Raw genomic sequence first — 25,876 nt, forward strand, 5'->3', positions numbered from 1 at the left:
TTTGCACTTCCTGTTTATAGCATTTCTTAATTTCCGATAGTTCCTTTTACTTTCTTCATCACTAACATTCTTATATTTTCTACGTTCATCCATCAGCTGCAATATATCGTCTGAAACCCAAGGTTTCTACCGGTTCTCTTTATTCCGCCTAAGTTTGCTTCTGCTGATTTAAGAATTTCCTTTTTAACATTCTCCCATTCTTCTTCTACATTTTCTACCTTATCTTTTTTACTCAGACCTCTTGCGATGTCCTCCTCAAAAATCTTCTTTACCTCCTCTTCCTCAAGCTTCTCTAAATTCCACCGATTCATCTGACACCTTTTCTTCAGGTTTTTAAACCCCAATCTACATTTCATTATCACCAAATTATGGTTGCTATCAATGTCTGCTCCAGGGTAAGTTTTGCAGTCAACGAGTTGATTTCTAAATCTTTGCTTAACCATGATATAATCTATCTGATACCTTCCAGTATCGCCTGGCTTTTTCCAAGTGTATATTCTTCTATTATGATTTTTAAATTGGGTGTTGGCAATTACTAAATTATACTTCGTGCAAAATTCTATAAGTCGGTCCCCTCTTTCATTCCTTTTGCACAGCCCGTATTCACCCACTATATTTCCTTCCTTTACGTGTTTAATTGCTTCATCAATCTCTTCGTATACACATTCTACCTCATCATCATCATGGGCGCTTGTAGGCATATAGACGTTAACAATCGTTGTCGGTTTAGGTTTTGAATTTATCCTTATTACAATGACTCTATCGCTATGCGTCTTGAAATACTCCACTCTCCTCCCTATTTTCTTGTTCATCACGAAACCTACTCCTGCCTGCCCATTATTTGACGCTGAGTTAATTACTCTAAAATCACCTGACCAAAAGTCGCCTTCCTCTTCCCACCGAACCTCACTAATTCCTACTATATCCACATTTGTCCTACCCATTTCCCTTTTTAAATTTTCTAGCCTACCAACCTTTTCCAAGCTTCTAACATTCCACGCTCCGACTCGTAGAATGTTATTTTTTAATTTTCTGGTGACCCCTTCCTTAGTAGTCCCCACCCGGAGATCCGAACGGGGGACTATTTTACCTCCGGAATATTTTACCAAGGAAGGCCTCCATTATTGCTATGTGAAAATGCAGAGAGCCACATTTTCTTGGAAAAAAAGCAGTTGTAGTTTTCCATTGCTTTCAGCTGCGCAGTACTCAGAGGACTGAGTGATGTTGATACGGCCGTTTAAGTCGTCCTGACTCACGCCCCTAACAACTACTGAAAGAGCTGCTGCCCTCTTTCAGGAATCATTCCTTAGTCTGGCTCTCAACAGATACCTCTCCGATATGGTTGCACCTTCGGTCCAGCTACTCTGTATCCCTGAGCACTCAAGCCCCCTCACCAACGGCAAGGTCTCATGATTCATAGAGGAACACTAGTAAAACAAAAAAATTGGAAATTGGAAAAAATTTTTCTCTGTTATTGGAGGAAAGTAAGCTAGAACAGATAGTCATTGCGTTATTTGTCAAATTCGTTTTTTAGTGTTATTTGTATGAAGAAGTTAGACCGAGCGCAGGTGGCTTTGTCAAGTGCAGAGGGCTGGATGAACATTCAAAATTTAAGGATTTCTGTGCCCAAGACGAAGTTTATGCTTCTCAATGGTGCAGACAAATATCATACAGTCGTAACCCCAGTATTAAGTATAAAGGCTGTGTAATCAGTCGAGTTCGAGTTCATAAGTACCTAGGTGATTTGTTTGATGAGAAATTGCTGTTTAGCAACCACATTAGGCAAATAGCTGCGGACGCCGTCTCTATGATGCACAAGCTTAGGAGGATTGCTCGAAAGGATTACGGACTGTCAGACTGTCATTTGTACATGGTGTACAGAGGTATCTTCGAAAGTATGACCTCTTACACGGCGTCTGTTTGGGCGGATAGGTTGGATAGAAATCGAGCACTTTCAAAATTTAAGGAGTGCCCAGCACAGAGCCTTAATTATATGTACTGGTGCTTTTAAAACAACCTCTTATGAGGCTACTACTGTATTGGGAAAGGCTCTCCCAATCGATTTAGTGGTGAAAGTTCGGGCGGCCATGTGGAAATTGCGAAGAGGCAGGAAGGCCGAGGTATTTGGGATGTGGTATCGAGCCGAGCCAGTACCAGAGTGGAACAGTGATCTCAATGCATCAGTTCTAAATTTTGAACAATTGCCCATCTCCCACCTTTGGAGGAGGCTTTACAGCCTTTCAATGAAAGCATGGCAGCAAGAATGGCATGCCATGACTAAGGGAAGGTCCTTGTATAGATTTATACAGAATCTGGGGGGATGGTATGCCTCTCCTTTGTATGCCGCATTGTCGGATCGTGTGGGAGTTCTTCGAGGAGGTTGCGTTGTTCAACCAACATCGATAGATTAGTTAAGGGTAAAGTATAATGATTCCTACCATGCTGCTGTGGGAAGCTAATCCAGAGATAATGGCTGGCCACCAGCCAGATAAAGTTCCAAGTGCTTTAAATGGTGGACAGGTACTAGCTGGCATTCAGCGACCGAGGGGTGACAGCAAATTACTGTCTTTTAATATAATAACAAGGGATGCGCCTCCCTGGTTTAGTTTTATTGTATGACAAGTGAGCGGTTGGGACACGTAAGCAGGTGGTATATGGCACCTCACTTAGTCTGCTCATGCTGTTAGGTAAGCTCACTAGGAGCTACTAGATTATTGGTCGCTAAACTGTTTTTGGCACGGACATTTGGTTATATGCTCTAGGGCGATCAAATGGAGTGGTGGTGGGAGAAATCCCAGTTAACCAATTAACCAATTAACTAATGAGGAAGTTAGAAACAAAATATCTACTGGAAAAGTAATAGGATTTTTTTTTAAAATTAGATGCATTCCAGCAGCATTAAGAAAGAAGTTTGTCTGATATATAATATGAAATGTAGTGTTTCATGGACAATCAGAATGAGAGAAGAGAAATGTTAGAAAACTTTAAGTGGTGAAGAAGAATGGAGTAAAATGGATGGATAAAATGATTTAAAATAGAGGTCGGAAACTTGATGATGATAAAAATGGCAAACATTTTTGTCATATGTTATATTATACGGAAGATAAAAAAGGGTTAGAAACGATTTGGACTTCTAAAAAGTATCGAAGCTGTAAGAAGATATAGAAAAATTAAGTGTGATGCTCAGGGTAGTAAAAAATGTAGGATATCCTGTTGACACAATCACAATAGATTTACAGAAGAATTTTTCTTTCTAATTTTAAATTTTGCGCCTTTTTGTTATAACGGTTTTACAGTGGTAAATTGGAATTTAAAGGGTAATTAATATTAATACAAAATGTTAACTTTATAAATTCTATTATTTATTGTTTAACATTTATTTTGAAAGTTTTGAATTTTTTTTAATTATGTTGCTTATTTGATTAACGTACAATTTGTAACCTAGCAGCTACCGCGCAGGTCTAGCGAGTATGGGTCGATCATGGCGAGTCGTAGCTTGTAAATTTGCTGTTAGGATGTGATCAGTTTTATTGTGGTAAATATAACGTGTTAGTGTATATTTATTGTTTGAATATTCTGTAATATAAGTGTACAAAATAATTTACAAATGCTGAAACAATTGCAAATGGGCCTCCGTGCGTTTTTATTATTAGCATCAAGAGTGTGGACTTTTGTTTGTTTTCTGTTAAAAAAGCAGGTTAGAGCTGTAAGTAATTGGAGAGTTTTATCTTATTTTTAAGGGTTTGTTTTGTGTTTATTAATCAATATTTTGTTCTAAATTATGATAAAAGTGTTACTTTAAACGTTTTATCTTTATTATGTTTTTATAGTTTTTGTTGACAAATTTTTCCAATTGGATATTGCACTTTTACATGCTATTAGTCTTCAGAAAACGTATTTTATGGATTGTTTTAATGAATCTGAAGTTCGTTATCAATTACGGCGGTTTTTTCAGAATTATAAATTTGATATACAGATTTTTTAAATTTCAGTTTGATAGAACGAAAAAATAGCTTACCTAGGTCCTTATGTGCACTTCAAAGTTTCGTGTAGAATTTAATTCTAAATTTATCCAAGTAATTGCACAGTTTTTACAGTATTGTTGAAATCGTAATTTAATATGTATTTTTTATACATGATTTTTAACTGTAACTAGTTTTCAAAGATATCTTACAGAATTTTTAATAACATTTTGTTAATCCCCAATATAAATCACAATTTGTCTGTAGTTTACCCACGAATTTGCTGTTGTAATTCTTAATGTTTGTAAAAACATCATTTTAAAAAAAAAATTTACTGTGGTTATCCAATGGTGATTTTTAGGCGGTCTGATGAACTGGTATAATTACATTTTAATTTCAGTTGCATTATATAATGTAGAACCTCAATAAATCAGAGCAACTAAAACTTTCTTGCTAATGGAGAAAATAACTGGCTTGCAGAAAGTTTTCCTTAGGTACAAAATGTTAGTAATGATTCAAAGTTTCCCTCGTTATGATATAAAAATAATGTTAGTTTTTATGACTTTAATTTGTTAGTAAAATAATTCAGATATGCTTGTATTGTTTACTTAAATCACAATTATGATAAAGAGATGTTAAGGTACACATTTAAAAAAATGATCCCAGTTAAATTTTTTTTACTGTAAAACATCAGCTCTTACAAATATTTGTAATTGTATTTATTAATTTTACATCTTTTTTTTAATTTAACTTATTGTTGTACTTGTAATCTATTATGTGAACTGTAACAAATACTTTCGTTTTTTGTTTGTCAATTGTCTATATTTATTTATTTAAAGAGTGGTTTTAGGTTAGGTTATGTTGAAATATTTTATTTATTATTTTATAAAACTAAAAAGAAATTTTCTTGCAATTTTTAATATTTCAGATTTTAACGCTTTAATTATAACAAAAATATCTAATTTGTTAAAATAAAAAAGTAATATTTTGTCAAGTAAAACCATGCTGTGATTTAAAGCCATGTTCTTATCTTTATTTATTTATTTTTGTATTATAAGCATAATTTTTATTATAGAAATGGTCTTCTTATCTAAAACTTATGCCCTAGCCTTAAAAGTCAGAATCACTCTTCATTTTACCCTCTGAATTGGAAAAATATTCATTGGATAATTTAAATGCTTACAGAAAATTTTTATTTGATTTGTAGCACTTTAATAAAACATTAAGCTTGCTATCTTTATTAAATATTTATTATATATACACATTGAAAGTATAACGCAATCTTTTGAGGCTCCCTAAAATGTTGGAATGAATTTTCTGTACATTGTTTGGCACTTTTTAAGTGTGAACCTTATAGACTGATGTTTAGAAAATTAAAAATGTTAATTTATCCACATGTTTATATTTATGAATGTGAATTGCTTAATAAAAATAATTTTTATTAAACAATTATTCTTTAAAAAAATAGCAATATCCAGTACTATAAAACCTTTCGTGTAATCCATCACTATATTTTAGCTTATGAAAAAAATGCCTTATTGCAATTACATTTTTAATAAATTACCATGTTGGCAGGCACTTATTTTTCTTGATTAATGAATTGTTTGATTAACATTATCTTGATTTCTGTTTAATGTTTCTACAGCTATAAATTATTTACATTTATCTCGGTTCATGCTTCTATTTTAAATCTATTAGTATGTTAGCTTTGAGTTATGGAAAGTTATTCAGTTTATATAATGTAACCTCCTTAATTGTTCGATATATAGGAAAAAAGAATTGATTCTGTTTGATTGGCAAAAGAGAAAGAGCAGAAAAATTACTAATTACAAGTTCAGACATTATGTATTTTCAATGTGTTTTGGACTATAAGATCACAGAATGAGAAATCTTGTTTGTATTTGCATCTTCTTTTATAACAAGTTGAAAAATATGGCATCTTTTTGAATCGTACTGTTTTGAAGTGTGTTTGTTCTAACAAAAATCACTTTACTTGTTTTTATTTTTAGTACTGTAGATGTATTATCATAATTCAAGGATAGAATGTTTTTATTAGAATAAATTATTTTAACGGTTGTTATTATACAATACAATACAACAGTCATTGTTCTATATTCTTTAAAACTTGTTTTTATAAGTTTCTCTCTTTTTTAATATTATTTTTAGTAGATTGCTCTGAATTATGAGCACCTTATAACACATGCTTACAGTGAAAGCATGCCCATAAATATGGAGAAATAACTAATGTGGGGGTTGTAACAGTCTGTTGTACAATTAAGACTTGTTCAGTTTTTTGATTTTCTAGGATATAAATATTTAATTGGATTGTAACACTACTTGTAGACGAAGGTGCTTTAAATATATTATAACCACGATAAAAATGTGCAAAATAGTGTTACCAGTTTTATATTGTCAGGAAAAAACGCTCTGTATGATCACTTATATTAATTCACTGTTTTGTAGTAGAAAGTGACCAGTCTGTGATGTACTTTCTCTGAGAGTGATGATAGTTATACAACCAGTTTCCATGGTGAATGTAGTAAAGTCATTTTTCTTTGTAAGGTTGAATATCACCTGCATTTCAGTGGGTTTGTCATGCTGATACAAAACAGTATATTCAGATCAGGAAAGAAAGCTATAGAAAATTATTTAAGTTCTCGTTTCTGTTATAAAGCTTGGTGTGAAATGCTTGTTCTTGAGGGGTTGGTTTTGTCATTCTTGATAATGACATTTGTATAGTTCATTGTAGCCTGCATTCGTAGATACTTCTGTTACATATCCAGTTAATAGAAAAATTGTTTCATTTTTAAAAAAATTGTATTATAATCGTTAGCTCTGGTTGTTTTTTCCAAGAGTTCCCGTTATAATAGAGTAACAAAATTCCAAGTAGAAGAGATCAGTATCAGATATATTAGGAACTATATTATTAAAATAAATTTATGTAAAAACAAATATTTTATGATGACATATATCTCCGTAGAATTAAATATTAGCCGCTAGATCTAGCAAACAGTGTGATTAAGATGGCAGTGTGAGAATCTTCATTTGAAATAATGAAATAATTTCAAGGCTGGCATGGGATGAAGGAAGATATTTTTGATAGCAGAAAACAAAAAAAATGGTTTTTTTTTATACTTTTTTGTAGTTTATGCCTTTTTTTGTTTTCCAAGCCAAATTAAAAGGAGGACACTTTGTTTAGTTCATAAGGTCCTGTACAAACAGGAAAAGCACTTGTACATATAAACACTTGTTTGAATGTTGTTTTTAGCAGTTTTAATGGCTACATTATTCATCAACCCCTTTGAGTAACAAAATAAATTTTATATGGTTTTAAAGTACATAAAAAGTACTTGCTGCTGTAAAGATTTTAGATTTTTGCTACTTATTGCACATGTGGTTTTTGGGCTCTGAATATGAGACCAAAATCGTAAGATTCAAATCTTACGATTTGGTGGTCATTTTTATTAATGAAGGTCACTTGGTAACAGTCCAATTTTTTTTATAAGTACTACTAGTACCTAAGAGTTAAAAAGTAAAAAACAGGCCTGTTATTCTAAGCCCTTCATTATTTATTTTGGGCCCAAAATTAAAAATAAAAATGTAAATGTAAGTTCAGTAAACATTACATTACAATATTTGGTTATGCAACAAAATGAATCTTGAGTACACTAAGATGGAAGTTCCATCTTTACTCTTTCCAAAAAAAGCCCTTTTTAACCCCCTGTACGATGTAAAATAAGAATGCTACAGCTCATGGACAAAAATGGCTGTTTTTACCCGTTGGCAAATAGTCTATTCCTCAAGAAAATTTTGTTTTTAGATATAAAAACATATTTTTTGTCTACTACAAGGTCGGTAGTTATGATATACTAAATTTCATCAAAATAAAATACAGTGATGCACTGATCATTTGTTAAATTAAAATGGAATACTAGTGCTATGCACTAGACAGGAAAGGGTAGCTATAGCGGTAACTCTAGAAGGGAAAGTGTTGTAATCGGTGCAATTTGGGCGTATGTGATTTTCACTGGATCTTGATGTTTTGACACCTAATGAATCCAAAAAACCGGGTGTTAATGTTTGTAGGTATGTGTTTGGTGTCTCACCCTTATATCTCCAGAACTGCTGGACCGATTTTGACCAAACTCGGTCAGATTACTTCTGCATATGGGGCATTGATGCCATTCAGTTTTCAAAAAAGGTCGAGGGGTGAGGCTGTAGAGCACGGTCACCTTTAGTATCTGAAGATTTCACCTAATTAGGGTCTTATTTTTCTTATACGCATTTGTTAACGATTTAAAAATAATAATATTTGCAAAAAATGGTTTTTCAAAATTGCACCCTCACCCCAAAAAATTCTCTAAAATAATGGCTAAGAGGGTATACTGCGTCAATAGCGCCCTATGTCATCACAAGGACCACTAGTGAGGCGCTAACGTACAGCTGTTGTAGAAAAATATATTTAAATTAAGTTATGTATGTGCGTGTAAGCCATGCATCAGAAGAAAGCTGCATAACAGGAAAGTTCTACAACTGTGTTGTCAGCTTTTTTATATTTTAGTTAGTATTTCTTTACGGTCAAATCTTCGGTAAAGTCGTGTGCTGAATAAATGGTAAGCGGTTTTTTTTATACGTAGACTGTAATCGCGATGCCGATTCAGAGTCTCTAGGTTTATTTCTCACCGGCAACAATTTAGAACAGGAATGTATAACCTTCAACAAAAAAATCTTTGTTCAGCGATGTTGTGATGTTCAAACAATTCTATATATAGAATACGCAGAATTGGCCTATAAATTTTATCTTGTGTCGATAATTTTTTAGTGTAGAACCCATTACCTTGAAATACTTTCAAAATATCTGGTTGATAATCTTCTTTAATAAAGTCTGATACAAGTTCTGCTTATTTGTTGAGGTTGTTGACTTTGAGGTCCTTGGTTTATCATTTATATTTAATCATTCTGAATAAAAAGATGTAGCTTACTAAACTACTGTCTACTGCCTGTTCACTGCTTGTTTTGCTTGTAGACAGACTGTAGACAATTTTGTTCAAAGAACTTTAAAGTTCTGTCGAGTTATTGAATAGTAAAGTTTCACTCTTAAAATACAATCGTCACAGAACCTGTGGTATAAAGAGATACCATTTGTAACGCTTAATAATTCAAAATGGTATACGATGTATACCAGTAGAGTATTCACCACAAATCTACACACACTCTCTCTCTGTCTGTCTCTCCCTCTCTCTTTGATTACTCAAACTGTCAGTTTCATTAAAGAATCACTTTTCAACAGAATTATATACTAATGTTGATTTTTTAAAATTTAACCTGTAGAAGGGAGTTTAAAGGGGTAGTAACAGTGAAAGACAATAATTGCGGTTGTAGGATTTAAGATATTTGTTTCAGCCATGAGATTGGCACAGAATATAATGGATTAGTTCGTCAAACCAGTCTCATGAAAGAGATGAAAAATAAATTTGAGTGTATTTTGGTTCATCTTTATTATGTTTGTGCTTATCATTTAACATTGCATTTTTTTAAATCAGGATTGTTATAACAACCATCAGTGTTTTATTAATTAAAACGTATTTCCTATGTATATGAAAAAATAAATAAGCTTCTATTAACCTTATAAATTGGTTTATTTACTCGATTGCTCCTCTGAATTTAAATAATTATGAACTAATTTTGTAATAGGCAACTAATTTTCAGATTTCCTTTTTTTTTACAGTAATCTTAATTTGTTATATATATATATATATATATATATATATATATATATATATATATATATATATATATATATATATATATATATATATATATATATATATATATATATATATATGAATAAATTACTTAAAAGTTTTGTAATGTCATTGAACTCGGATGGAATAATGTGTATTATGTTTTATAAATCGTATTTTTATTTGAAAATTAATTATTTTTTGTGTTTGTTGACAGTATAACATTTCCTGTTTATGTTAAGTTAGTCATATCATGTTAATATAATATATTTAAAATGAACATTAACATAAATAATTTTTTTGTTCGATTTATTGATTTTGAATTCGCTACCTTTAATATTAATTTGTTTTTTAATGGTCGCATGTAATAATAGAATTAATAGTTATCCTGACAGAATGGTATATATTACTATTATTGTTTTCTTCATATGAATTTGTTTGATGAAGAAAAAAATACACAGTATATTTATACTCCGCACGTGTATGCGAACGCGCGTTTTAATTTTTTATGATTCTATTTTCCTGTTTAATTTCTTTTTATTGTTTAATTATAATTAATGACCGATTTTGTAGTCTGTTATACCCAAGAAGGCCTTCTGTGTTACTTGTAATTTTTAATGAATTAGATCCTGTGTACTGTACTTTTTTCCTGTTTAGCCTCCGGGAATTACCTTTCAGATAATACTTCAGAGGATGATATGTATGAGTGTAAATGAAGTGTAGTCTTGTACAGTTTCATGTCGACCGTTCCCGAGACGTGTGGTTAATTGAAACCCGACCGCCAAAGAACACCGGTATCCACGATCTAGTATTCAAATCCGTGTAAAAATAACTGGCTTTACTAGGATTTGAACACTGGAACTCTCGACTTCCAAATCGGCTGATTTGGGAAGACGCGTTCACCACTAGATCAACCCGGTGGGTCCCGGTGTACTGTACCGACTGACGTCGATTGTATATAATACAGACGATATTCGTTTTAACACCTCCAGTAGATTTTAGGATGAACGATTTACGGGATTTTTTATACTTCCATGTGCCGTACAATTCTGTAGATAGGTGAAATTATTCCTTTAGGAACCACGCACCTGTTCTCCTGAGTTGTTCTTCGTTAAAATTTCCGGAAGAAAAGCAATTTATTATCGATTTATATGTTACAATCCCCTATTTCGAGGAAAACTGATTCGATATTCCATGTAGACAGTAAAGTGTGTCTTGTTTGGAAAGGATTTTGAGGTTTTCCCTGGATGCGGTTATATATGTCTCATATTGCAATTTAAAGCTAAATCGTTCTTTTTCATCGAATATTACCTTTCCATTTTTTTGTGAACTTCCCCAAATTTTGATTTTGTGGGTATAGGTTGGACTTTACCGAGACCTGTAAATCCAGTCTATCTGCGGTTTTACTTGGTAGCAGGACGCCGTGTGGATCGACTCGGGGATTAAGTTTCCTGTTCAGCAGCCAATTAATCTTAAGGCCAAATTGATTATCGTCGAAGCTGGGATCTGTTGATTCCAAGAAAATGTTAAGCTGTTCGGTTCATCTAAGATGATTATCACTTGATTTAACTATTTAAAGATTTTACTGTTATTTTCTCTTCAGTCTGGTTGATTATTATATTTTTTTAAGGTTTTTGTATATATATATATATATATATATATACACACAGTGCTAGTGCATCTAGTGCTAGTAGTTTCATTCCGGTATACCCCCTACATCCTACATCCCTAACAATTTGTTTTACATATTCCAAACGTGGCCTGCCTACACAATTTTTTCCTTCTACCTGTCCTTCCGATATTAAAGCGACTATTCCAGGATGTGGCCTATAAGTCTGTCTCTTCTTTTAACTATATTTTTCCAAATGCTTCTTTCTTCATCTATTTGCCGCAATACCTCTTCATTTGTCACTTTATCCACCCGTCTGATTTTTAACGTTCTCCTGTAGCACCGCGTTTCAAAAGCTTCTAATATTTTCTTCTCAGATACTCCGATCGTCCAAGTTTCACTTCCATATAAAGCGACGCTCCAAACATATACTTTCAAAAATCTTTTCCTGACGTTTAAATTAATTTTTGATGTAAACAAATTATATTTCTGACTGAAGGCTCGTTTTGCCTGTGCTATTCGCCATTTTATATCGCTCCTGCTTCGTCCATCTTTAGTAATTCTGCTTCCCAAATAACAAAATTGTTCTATCTCCATAATCTTTTCTCCTCCCATTTTCACATTCAGCGGTCCATCTTTGTTATTTCTACTACATTTCATTACTTTAGTTTTGCTCTTGTTTATTTTCATGCGGTAGTTCTTGCGTAGGACTTCATCTATGCCGTTCATTGTTTCTTCTAAATCCTTTTTACTCTCGGCTAGAATCACTATATCATCAGCAAATCGTAGCGTCTTTATCTTTTCACCTTGTACTGTTACTCCGAATCTAAATCGTTCTTTAACATCATTAACTGCTAGTTCCATGTAAAGATTAAAAAGTAACGGAGATAGGGAACATCTTTGTCGGACTCCCTTTCTTATTAGGGCTTCTTTCTTATGTTCTTCAATTGTTACAGTTGCTGTTTGGTTCCTGTACATGTTAGCGATTGTTCTTCTATCTCTGTATTTGAACCCTACTTTTTTTAAAATGCTGAACATTTTATCCAGTCTACGTTATCGAATGCCTTTTCTAGGTCTATAAACGCCAAGTATGTCGGTTTGTTTTTCTTTAATCTTCTTTCTACTATTAATCTGAGGCCTAAAATTGCGTCCCTTGTACCTATACTTTTCCTGAAACCAAATCGGTCTTCTCCTAACACTTCCTCCACTCTCCTCTCAATTCTTCTGTATAGAATTCTAGTTAAGATTTTTGATGCGTGACTAGTTAAACTAATTGTTCTGTATTCTTCACATGTATCTGCCCCTGCTTTCTTCAGTATCATGACTATAACACTTTTTTTGAAGTCTGACGGAAATTCCCCTTTTTCATAAATATTACACACCAGCTTGTATAATCTATCAATCGCTTCCTCACCTGCACTGCGCAGTAATTGTACAGGTATTCCGTCTATTCCAGGAGCCATTTAAATCTTTTAATGCTCTCTTAAATTAAAATAAAAAAGTACATTTTAAAGTACATTTTTACACTCTTACAAATACAGTTTTAAAATTGTGCGCATTTTTTAATTATGTTTACCGAAATTTTAATCGTTTAGAAGAAAAAACGCTGTCTGTAATGCTGACGATCTACCTTAACTACTAAGTAGGTAGATTTAAAATAAATTCGTGTAAAATTTATAAATCAATTTTGAATAATTGTACTTATTATTAATTGTTAATTTTGGTTTAAAAAATTACACGTTTTCAATTTTTTTTTGGAATAAGTTGTAGTAACTTTTTAAGTTTAAAATAACACAAGATTTTTTAATTATAAACCGTCGTTTATATTATAATATTAGTTTTATTATTATTATTGTTAGCCTACGGTTTGGTTTTGAGTTTTGTTTTAAAAGGTATAACTCGGTTTAGTTATAGTATATTAGCATTTGCCAACTGCCAACTAGAAGTTTTAAACTCGTTATGTTATTGACATTTAGCCAATTTTTTGTTTTCTTTTTTTTTGAAAGTTGGCATATGCGATTCTAAAACTACTTTAAGGTGATTTTCTTGTTATTTCTATTATAATTTTATTATTATTGTTTATAATAATAATGATAATGATTATTAATATATTTTTTCTGCTTTATTATTTATCTCCTTTTTTTTAAACGGCTTATATGAGTTTGATTTTACAATAATCATGTCGTAAAAATTTATTGCTTATTATCTTAAATGAATTATTCTCCACTCGTGAGGTAACTGTATTCTTTATTTAATTGTAAATGCGGCAGCATTATTTTACATTTTCAATCTATCAATTAATACTTTGTTATTTTAATCTACGCGATAAGTAGATAGACCTGTAGTACTTCCAATAAAACCTGTCGAACAGTTTTTGGTTTACTAGGGTAACTGGACCCACCACGGGTCCAGTGGTGGCTAGACCGACCCGCTAGACCACGGGTCGGTCTAGCGGTGAATGCGTCTTCCCAAATCGGTTGATTTGTAAGCGAGAGTTCCAGCGTTCAAGTCCTAGTAAAGGCAGTTACTTTTATACGGATTCTAATGCTAGATCGTGGATACCGGTGTTCTTTGGCGGTCGGGTTTCGATGAACCTTACATCTCAGGAACGGTCGAACTGAGACTGTACAAGACTATACTTCATTTACACTAATACATATCGTCCACTGAAGTAGTACCTGAACGGTTATTTCCGGAGGCTAAACAGGAAAAAGAGAGAGTATTCTTAGCGAACATGATTCTGTTAAATAGTGTAATGTGGACATTCCTTGTACGCCTATTAAATTACATTTACGCATTTTTAAAAAAATAAAAGTATATTTTATTTCATTAAAAAAACTTCTGATATTTTCCATAATTTTGTTTTAGTTATTATTGAATTATTATTCATCGTAAACATTTTTTTTACAATGAGAGGTTAAAATGATTACTTAATCAGTATATTTAAATTAAAAAAAAAGAGATAAAGTCTGAATCGAACCGATGTGCCTTCCCCTAAGATCCAAATATTTCATAATTAAAGTTTTATTTGGCCGTAAATGTGGAACCGTTGAAAATAAGTACCGCTTTTGATATATCGTTAATAGCTCTCGATGAGAGCGTATTACTGCAGTTAAGAAAAAGTCCAGAATCCTAATTTTTTGGGGTTTTGAGCTTTTTTTGGACATGTTTGGTTCAGTCGATTGCAATCAAAAGGGGAGGTGCACAACTAGATGTTACAACAGTCCTAAATCGAAAATTTCAACATCCCACTGCTAATCATTTTTGAATTAAGCGAGATGCATACGTATGTACCTACAAAAGTCATGCGGAAAGTAGTCAGAATGGATTGAGGGGTGGTCAGTATGGATATTTCCGTTGAAATCTGGAAACCGAAATTTTTCACCGATCACACTACTTCCTTAACTTCATACGAGGAAGTAAAAATGACATTGAAAGATGAATTTCCACCGGTTTGAAACAATTTGTATAAGTTACACAACATAGTTGTGTAAAATACGTATTTTGCCGTAAGAGTTTTCACGATTTAAATTTGAAACGATTCGATAGAACGGACCATCTTAAGTATTGCAACTTGCTGCTCAAAAATATTGTCGATTGACAGATAGACCTGATGCAGTTTTTAATGTCAGACGCGGTCTGATTTTATTTATCTGGGCATTTTAATTCGCACATCACCAGATATTGGACGATTCAAAATCGTAACTCTATGTTTGAGCTTCCATTTCAGGATAAGAAAATCGACGTGTGATTTACTGTTTCTGGTGATTGTTGAGCGAGGCAGGCCGATATTTTTCGATCGGGTTGTCGATACAGAAGTGTAATGTATAATTATCAAAGTAGTCTACGCTCATCGAACGGTGAAAAAGAGTAGGCTTCTTCCGGAAGGACGCAGCAACGATCGTCACAAATGAAACGGCCCGTATTCATGTGGCTTTTTCAGATCAGTCTTTCGGCAGAAGGCGATTTCCCTGATTTATGTAGTCGCTATTTTTTTTCGGTGTGTTATTTGAAGAATAAAGTTTATGAATTTAACAATCGAATCTCCAAATTGTTGAAGGTGAGCATTCAACAAGAAATTTATGGCGTCGACTGAATTTATGTCAAGCGATTCAGGATGATTTCTCAAGTATAAAAGCGAATTGTTGTGCCGGGTGCTTGATTTGAAATGTTTTCGTAAAAAATACGGTAAATATGTAAACTTTTGCTAATGTAGATACAGAATTTAATTTACGTTTTAATATTTTTCATTTCATTAGTAAAATGTTAATGTCGCGACCGCGTTAGTCTGTAGCGGCTTCGTTTTAAGTTGCACATCCGGTTTAATCTACTCGTACCGGTCGGCTCATCATTAGTTACACGCCCTTTAATCGTAATATCGTCATCCGCAAGAAAATCACCTTTTGTATCGCAAAATATATACCGATTACAGCATGATCCACAAGATTGTCGTGTCGTCGCTTATGCTGACGACGCGCAGCTGCTCGTTGAAGGGGATTCGCGCAACGAGGTAGAGTTCCTTGCCGCTCGTGCTTGCGAGACGCTCCGACTGTGGAGTCTTCGACGTAAGATGATTTTCAGCCCGGAGAAAACCACAATGATGTTCTTAAATGGCCTGTCTGGGCTCACCTCACGGTTTTTAGGTATTGCGCGGACATTTTTCTGCGGGTTATAGGCGGTATGATACGCAAAGCGTACGTATATATGTATACCCGATAATGAAATAGAATTAGGCAAAGAATTAGATCGGATTAAATTTACGGCTAATCGTAGTGAATTAATATAATTTTTGTAGTAAACGTAATTAAAAAAATACGATGTAAAGTGTGTAAAAAAAATGATACTTGATTAAAACTGTTTGAAAAAAAAAATACAAGAAGATTAAATTTTGGAGATACATTTCTTTGTTTCATTACTAATAAAAATTATGTATTTTAAACCGATAAAAATAATTTTATAGAATATTTAAATAATAATAAAATTGTCATAAATTTAACGGTAATTGGTATTTATAAAATTTATTTTATCGCGTTTAAATAAATCGGCACTTAAAACAACTATTTTTAGAAATTTTAAGATCGTTTAAAAATAAAAGAAAGCATTTCTGAGCGTCGCACACATGGACATACTATGTTACAAATACAGAGAGTAATCTAAAAATATTAGACGTAATAAAATAATATTAAACGTCTACGTTTACAAGTATAAACGTAAACGCACAGTTGTAAATGAACCGATAAATTTTGAGCGCTGTGAATTTAAATCGGTTAGTTAATTGTTTTAAGCGCTAGTTTAACTTATCGATATTTTATTCGGTTGATCATTATAACTATTAGTTTTTATGTGCAACGATGTAACCGATACAGAGTGAGCTACGTGAAACCGCCACCCAGCACTATTAATGAAACTTTCACGGCTTGCGCGACTAGTGGATGTATATGTTACCACCGACTGTTGCTGCCGTTTGTCTGGTGGTTACGTATCACTGCAGTATACGTTTTGTTGCGGTACAGTTGCGTTTGTGTAAAACGCTTTATTTAATCTAGGAGAGGATAGCTATAGTCGAGGCCTATATTCGTTCTGGATCGTTTGAAGAATCGCGTCGAGTATTCGTAGAAAAAATTCCTAATATCTATCCCAGCGAACAGTAGTATACACGATTTAGTCAAAAAATGGCGTATAACAGGTTCGGTTACAAATGTAAAACGAAATAGGCAGCCTTCCCCGGGATTCCACAGGCCATTGGCCGTTATCGAGAGGAAGGAGAATTATTGCAGGTCCAAAAACATTACTACGCAAGTTATCCCGGTGTTCGATACGCATCTTGTCGTAAAGTTCTTCACGAATTAAAATTGAAACCGTACCGCGTTAACAACTGCGCGACAACTGAAGGAAACAGACCGGTACCGGAGGAAGTGGCCTCCATTTTCCCCAGAGTTGTCTACTTGCGATTTTTTACTTCGGGGCTACTTAAAAGAGAGAGTTTATGCATATAATCCCTACAATATTGATGACCTGAAGGTGAAAATTCAACAAGAAATCGACGCAATTGACAACAGCGTTTTGCATCAGATGACTTGTCAATATGATCGATCGACCACAAAAGTGCATCGATGCTCACGGTGGTCATTTTGAACATCTTTTGTAACAGTAAGGTAAATAAATGCAACATTTAAATTATTTTATGTTCTTATGTAATTTATCCGTATAATTTATAAAATTTATTTCTTTTTCCTGTTTAGCCTCCGGTAATTACCTTTCAGATAATACTTCAGAGAACGATATGTACGAGTGGAAATGAAGTGTAGTCTTGTATATTCTCAGTTCGACCGTTCCTGAGATGTGTGGTTAATTGAAACCAAAACACCAAAGAACACCGGTATCCACGATCTAGTATTCAAATCCGTGTAAAAATAACTGGCTTTAGTAGGACTTGGACGCTGGAACTCTCGACTTCGAAATAAGCTGATTTGGGAAGACGCGTTCACCACTAGACCCACCCGGCGGGGTTGGTCTAAAATTTCATTCCAACCTACAGATTCTGCAGCGGTTACATTATGGTTTCGTTTTATGCTGTTCACACTGTATATCGTGTCGGGTTGTTTATAACTATTACGGTTTTGGCCCGTAAAGTACATAAGTATGTACATATATATTTTTTAATATACCAAAATAACGGAAGGAGGGTGTAATACATATACCCTGACTGTATTTTCGGTGTTTAAAGAAAATGTTATTAAATATAAACTTGTTTAAAAGTAGGTACTTAACCGACTTAAGTTCACCGGAATATATTGTACCTTATTTCTTTTATATTTTTGAAGTTATATATTTCTTTTGGCGCGTTAGAAGAAACTGATCAGAGTGTATTTTTAGCAGGTTACGGAAGTTAAGTGCGCCGATGTAACACATGCGTGTTACATCGGCGCATGTGTACGTGCGGTAGTTTCTAATTTAGTCAGTCGTTCGATACAATTAAGCGATTAGCACGTGTTGTAAACATAACATATATCGAGTCGTAATAAATATATATGTATATATACGGATTTCTAAAGATGATATTTTAAAGTGTGATTATTGCTGTTTATATTCATAAAAATTTATTTATACTGCAGCGTATATTTATATATATATTTTTTTTATTTATGAAAATTTTGTGTAAAGATTTGAGGTAGGTTATATTTATGTAAGTATTATTTTGTACGAGTAAAATTATGGTTTTTAACGACAAAGAAAATAACACGTATCAGATAAATTGTTGATTTTGCATAAATAATTTTAAATTTATCAAAAACAAAATTTTTGATGAAATAAAACTATTTGTATCATATTTTTCATATCATAAGCCGCTGATAACCCTCGTGCCTATTCAGTCGTAATCCGAAGAACGAATGGAACTTTTTAAATCGTATAAAATAAATATTTAATTTAATTTAAGCGTTATTTATTCAAACTTTTATTCACGGTCTATCGATCGTTCGACTCGGTTCAGATTTGTTTGAACGCGTAAAAAATTCTTTTTTTTATTCACTCCAAAGAAGTATAACTTCTTACGTGGGTTACATAAGTATACACGAGATATATTTTTTTTATTCGTTGAGCCGCTTGCTTTGAAGATTTCAATTTGTTTTTTGTTTGATTTTCAGGTGCGTGTGCATGTTATACTTATTGCATATTTATGTTGTTTAGACGTTCAATTTTAAATGCGTATTTCTTCTTACTATTATTATTACATATATATATATGTATATTTTTTTTTATTCATTACGGTCCGGTAAGGAGCGCTGTTAAATACCGGTTTAGTATTTCCTTTTTTAAGCTTTTTCTCTTCTCTGATTAGGCGTCAGAGAATTCTGTTTTCTTTATTAAATCTTGGTATATCTTGATATTCTGGGCCGTAGCCGTGTATTCTTGTCTGTCATTAATCTGTTCCATTCGTATGTTGTGTTATTTCATGCAGAAGAACCCCTAACTCATTTTCCAAACAGGAAAGCTCCAAGTCGCACGTCAAAGAATGCAAAAGAGTTGTTCAAAATCCTAAACATTCGAGTGCTCTCTTGGCCAGGGAATTCTCCCGACCTGATTTCCGTTAAAAATTTACGGGCCGTACTAAACGGAAGACTTGGGAAAATGAATTGTAGCACGAAAATTTACCTTATTAGTTCGGGCATACAAGTTAGGTTTCGAGACGAAGAAATCGAAAATCATTGTTCTAAGTTAGTGGAATCGATGCCAAACAGGATTATTGAGATACAAAAACAAAGGAGGACATGTAAACTGTTAAATATGGGCAAGTTTACTATTAAACATTTTTTTCTGTTAAAAATACTGTGCTTGGATTAATTTGTTCGCCACTGTAAATATATATATGTGTGAAACATTCTAAAAAAATGAAAAACAAATTTTTGTTCTCTAAGATTATCTTTTGTACTGTTTAATTAAAATATTTAATGATTATTAATTACCTCTAATGTCCATTAATTTTTTGAAGTTGAGTCACGCACAATGATTTTCTAATTTCACTGTGTATATATATATATATATATATATATATATATATATATGGATACAAGAAAAGTATGTATGAAATGTCAAAATGTAATTCCCAGAACGGCCTTGTAATGTAGCTTGTGTGTTGGAATAATGCGAGTTTATACTTATTTTTAAAAATAATATAAACCAATATCCCGTCAACGGGTAATCGAAAACAATAAATGACGACTGAAATGGATGTGACATTTGGTAAGTTCTGATATAAAATTAAATATGGATTGACGGGTGATAAAAATTCTTATTATTGAAATCTGATCTTGAAGATTTATTGAAATTTCAGAGGGAAAGAACTGAGAATCGGCCTGACAATTGAATCACCATTGTAAAGACGATGCGCCGGTCGGAGTTTGCTCGTGCATAAAAATTGATTCGGGGAAAACCGATGGTTCTCAATCGATGACAAATTGATCAAAATCGATCAATTATTGATCGATGACAAAGATTCAGCGTAATATGATGAAGGAACTCGAGAACATTTTGGTAAAAGAGTTATTTCCTAGGTTTGCTTTCAAATATGAGAACACCGTTCAAATCAGTAGCGTTTAAATGTAAAAGAGGGTTACCTACTTTGTAGGTAACAACTATTAATCTATAGTTGTAGTTATGAACACGTGTTTTACTTTCCCGTCTATATAGCATTGCACCAGACTATTACTCTAAAAGGGAAAGTACTGTAATCGGTTCGATTTGGGCATTTGAGGTTTTGACACCTAAGGAATCCCCAAAAACCGGAAAAAACACGTTCCGGACGAAAACGAACACGAAAAAACCGGAAAACACGTATGTACGTTTGTTCGTTGTTAGCCTCTAAATCAACCTATCGGGTCGGTCTAGTGGTTAACGAGTCTTCCAAAATCAGCTGATTTGGAAAGTCGAGAGTTACGGCGTTCAAGTCCTAGTAAAGCCACTTATTTTTACACGGATTTGAATACTAGATCGTGGATACCGGTGTTCTTTGGCGGTCGGGTTTCAATTAACCACACATGTCCGGAACGGTCGAACTGAGAATGTACAAGAATACACTTCATCTACACTCATACATATCATCCTCTGAAGAATTATCTAAACGGTAGTTACCGGAGGCTAAACGGGAAAAAGAAAGGCATATAAATCTGACGATTTTCTAGTAATTGTCATATTGGCACCACTGTCAATGAGAAGGCGGGAGTGTTGTACATCGACAGGTCTGTTCATGCTATTTCAGTAGCCAGCATGTCGCGGTCGGGTGAACAACAAGCGTTTGTGATTAAAGCCTATTTTAAAAATAACGACTCTGTTATTGTAACACAGCGTTTTTATTTCGCAGACATTTCAATTTAAATCGACACGCGTCTGTTCCTGGTAGGAATACGATATTGTTGCGGGTGAAGAATTTTAGGAACACATCATCCGCTTTAAAAATGAAACCGACAGGACGAAAACGGACTGTGAGAACGCCTGAAAACAGTAACCCTGTAAGGTTACCTGTTACGCGGTCTCCACGACGTTCAGCAGCGAGACGTGCCGCTGCGCTAGCCGTTTCTGATCGAAGTGTACGACGAATAATTCACGCCGACCTGAAATTCCATCCGTATAAGACGATGTTAGTGCAGCGACTTAACGCAAACGGTCGGGCGTCTCGAAAAGCAGCTTGCGAGGTCATCCTAGAAAATATCCACCGGGATGCCGTTATTCTTTTAAGTGACGAGGCGCATTTTCATCCGTCAGGATTTGTGAACGAACAAAATTACAGTTATCGGGCTTCGCATAATCCACGGCAAATTATTGTAAAACCACGTCGCAGTCGATATGTTACAGTGCGGTGTGCGGTTTCAAAGTTCGGCATAATCGGCCCGTATTTTTTCGAGGAGTTAAATCGCAGAGTAACAGTAACGTCTCGTCGATACACGTAAACGCGTCGAATGAATTTCTGCGAACGAAACCGAATGACTTTCAAGGACGTGAAATTTGGTTTCAAAAGGACGGTGCCGCCGCCAGTACGGCGAGAATGCCAACGGATGTTCTGCGAGAAACCTTTTCTGGACGTTTGATTTCCCGATTTAGCGATATTCCTTGGCCGGCGGGTTCACCCGATCCGGCTGTTTGTGATTTTTTCTGCGGGGGTATCTCAAACGTAAAGTCTTCAGTAGTCGACCGCAGTCGATCGCAGAATTCAAGGAGTCCATTCGACGAGAAATTGAAGCGGTTCCACACAAGTGATGATCGAGCGAACAATGTAAAATTTCAGAATGAGGTTGTGTGTGAGGAGTAATGGAAAACATTTGGACGACATAATATTAAAAAAAAAATCTATATAATTCGCTATAAATTGCAAAAATTGATCTTTAATTTGATATATTAAATGTTTTTAGTACGAAACAGTTTAATTATTATCCTTCAAAAATCGTCAGGTTTATATGCCGGACCCTGTATATTTATTGTTTCATCACGATTTTGTGGTCGTTTGTATGTAATTAAGAATAAAAGTCCAGTAGGAATTTAGGAACTTTTATTTTTTATATTTTTCTTAACTTTTTCATCTATTATTTATTTATTTATTATCTTTTTTCAAACGTTTATACGTAGTAGTTATACGCGTGAAGTTTCAAGTTAATTCTATTTTTTTTTTTTTTTAATTTAAAAGTTAAAAATTAAAATTGAATTTCATTGATCAATGTAACGGGATTAAATCTGACTTAAAGTTTACAGTTTTTAATTCATTTTTGATCGTTATCTTTGTTTATCTATCTCTGTTTCTTTTTATCCAATATAAATATTATGTAATTGTGTGTAAATTATTACATTATACGGTTGATTTTTCTTGTATCTGTCTCCCCCGTTCTCTCTCACACACTCTCTCTCTCCCTCTCTGTGTGTGTGCGCGCGCGCATGCGTTGGAAAGCATTTATTAATCCCTACATATCACTTAATGTTATTTGTCTAGTAATTATTTTTATTTTTAGGCGTACAGTAGTAACCTGTGCATACGTTTGTTTTATTTGTTATCTGCATATATTATTAATAATAATAAAATTAATTGTCGATAATTATCGTATTTAAGCAAGACTTGTGTTTTTTCCCCGCCGTTTTTCTTATCTGTCGTCTTAAAAATAATGTCATATATTTATAAAAACTTGTTTCTTTTTAAATACTTACATGTGTTTATTATAACTTTTTAGAATTGTTTATTATCAGTCGTTGTAAAGGTTTGATAGCGTTATCGTTATTTCCTTTTCATTGCCGGCCTTTATTTTAATTTTTAAAAAAAAATTGCTTACGTCTTCCGGGATAATTGTACTGTAAATTTTTAACGTTTTACTTAAAAAATAATCCGGCGCTATTAGTTTTATATATTTTTGCTTGTCGTACGTATAGATGACCTTGGAGACGTACTGTAGAGATAATATTATCGCTTCGCCCGATTTCTCGCGTTGTATTGTTAATGGGAAATGTTATTAAGCCCGTTGTTTGTCTTAAGATAGGATCGGTGAATTTGCATCGCGGGACGCTTATATTTTGCAGTAGACCTTAACGAACTTTGCATCGATTTGTTCCAAACGAAATTCCTGGACGCTCTTACGGTAGATATGGAATATCTTGTATAACATTTGAACGAATATGGGTTTTAAGTATAGGTCTATACGTCGCTAACCGGATGTATAAACGTATAATTTTATAGGTCGCCGAACAAATTACGCTGACATTTCCGGTTAAGTCGCTTTTGCAGTTTTTTTTTCAGCGGGTTAATCTATGTCGTTCGATCTGCTAAAGTGTCGCTGTATATTTTTCTTCTCTCTAAAGCCGAGAGTTTAAATCGTTCAAGAGCTATACCCGATGGATTCAGAAAAACGCGTGACCTTTTGTATTAGCGTTTTAAGGATTTCACTTATAATAATGCGATTAATTTTTTTTTTCTGATTCGGCTTAATTTTATTTAAACCGATATGTTTCACAAAATATTTACTTTTTGGCCGCACCAAATCTTAACGTAGTTTTACTTTTATCGGTGAAAGAATGTGCCAAATCTTGGCAACAGATTGTTCGAACATCGCGAAAAATTTCGGTTTTCAGATTTTAACGGAAATATTCATTTTGACTAGTTTCGGTGGCGTGACGTCTGTTCGTATCTCGCATAACTCGAAAACGATTAACCGTAGGGTTTTAAAACTGTATCGATCCGTTTGAAGTATCCCGAAAAAACATAAGACGGTTGTTTGACCGATTCAAATAAAATTGAAACTTTATTTGTTTACTGCACGTCTCAGAACCTTAAAACTGTTTTTTGTTATTTAAGCGATTTACCTGCGGCAACCGTTTTTGTTACCTATTTTTGTGTTGTAAGGGTTTGCGGAAAAAGTCATAACTAAAAAACTATTGGTCCTGGAAGGATGAAACAAAAAGCGATTTATCCGTATTTTCTCAAGGTAAAAAATCGGTCCAGCGGTTTATTTACCTATCTTTCTCTTTCTATAAGAAAATTATCGATAAAGTTGAACGTGAAAAACCGTGTAATTTCACTTTTGGTAATCTTTTACAAGAGGCAGGAACGGCGTACACAGTTTGAATTATTTTTTTATATGTAGGTATATGTTAGCAGTTTTACCATAAATAATATTAATGGTGGTGATATACTTACCCCTAAAGTTTTAAGAATTTTTGAAAAAATTCAAATTTCGGTTTCAAATAACTCTGATGGGACTGGTGATAAAATTCTCAAATTTGCATAACTTGCTGTGTTTTGTAGATTTTTTTGGCAAATAAAAATGTTTCTCGTGTATTGTACTAATAAGAACTTTATAACCTCTCAAAAATCATTCAAAACCTGTTAAAACGATACCATTTTGACTCGCTAAATCAGATATATCGTTAAGCGGTACTTATTTTCACCCGTTCCAAAGTTATAGCCAAATAAAATTCTAATTATTTAAATATTTAGATCTTACAAAGGGAAAGCACATCGGTTCGAATCCTACTTCGTCTTCTTTTATTTAATTTAAATATATTGATTTATTAATTATTAACCTCTGATTATACAAATATTTGTACGATAAATAATAATTCGGTAAAGAAAAATATCTAAAAATACCAGAAGTTATTAGTGAAATAAAGTAATATGTACTTTTAATTTAAAAAAAAATGCGTTTATGTAATTTAATAGGCTTACAAGGAAGTCGTGTTGTACGCATCAAAATTTTTTTTCTACATAACTGTTAAATGAGTTTTGTTGTATTTAATTCTTTAATTTGTAATCACGGTCGAAGTTATTCAATTTCATTAACGGTTTCAACACGATCAGTGTCTTATGTCAAACGGAATGATTATGAAACCTTGGAAGTTTTTCAAATAATTAATTTTAAAAAACCTTTGTTCTCCTCCCGTACTTTATATACTTTTCTTTCTTTTTACTTCGTTGTACGAAATAAAGGAAGAATTGCGATGACGAAATATTTGGGTTTTCAGATTTCAACGGAAATATCCATTTTGACTAGTTTAGGCATGATGTGTCTGTACGTACGTATGTATCTCGCATAACTCAAAAACGATTAGCCGTAGGATGTTGAAATTTTGGATTTAGGACTGTTGTAACATCTAGTTGTCCGACTTCCTTTAAGATTGCGTTCGACCGGGCCAAAAGTTTCCAAAAAAGCTCAAAATTCAAAACGATTTGGATTTTGGACTTTTGGCGTCTTTTACTGTAATTCTAAGAATTTTTTTTTCCCAGTATTATTGTTTACATATTACTCCGGAGCACTTTTGACCGCGAAAAATTCATAACTTATTTCTTTGCCGTGGAGACAGAAATATAATAATGATGTAAAAGGATTAATCTTTTTTTTTCTGTAACGGATATCTTTAATTTACAACTTAGCTTCCTTGGGGATGAAGAAATAACGAATATTTTTAATATTTTAACCTTCAAGGGGCTAGGGCTTCGGTCTGTGGCTTAAAACCTTACGAATGTATCCTGAACGATTGGAGAGAGATGAAATATCTGTAAAAATCTTCTTAGTTATACCGAGAAACACGGT

The 25,876-nt window shown here is 33.4% G+C and overlaps 1 protein-coding gene across 3 annotated transcripts in view; it reads left to right on the plus strand.

Moving 5' to 3' along the window:
* Nucleotides 1–3,472: 3,472 nt before the first annotated feature.
* Dd (CTD nuclear envelope phosphatase 1-like protein dullard) overlaps nucleotides 3,473–25,876 on the plus strand; it is a 70,012-nt gene continuing 47,608 nt past the window's right edge. For 2 of the 3 annotated variants that reach the window (XM_075380940.1, XM_075380941.1), the window contains exon 1: nucleotides 3,473–3,706. In XM_075380940.1, the coding sequence (XP_075237055.1) occupies nucleotides 3,608–3,706 (99 nt within the window). In that variant the 5' untranslated portion in view covers nucleotides 3,473–3,607. The remainder of the gene's footprint in view (nucleotides 3,707–25,876) is intronic. The other variant, XM_075380942.1, reaches the window with a different exon arrangement.

Source organism: Lycorma delicatula, chromosome 13, assembly GCF_047948215.1.
Source record: "Lycorma delicatula isolate Av1 chromosome 13, ASM4794821v1, whole genome shotgun sequence".
NCBI lineage: Eukaryota > Metazoa > Arthropoda > Insecta > Hemiptera > Fulgoridae > Lycorma > Lycorma delicatula.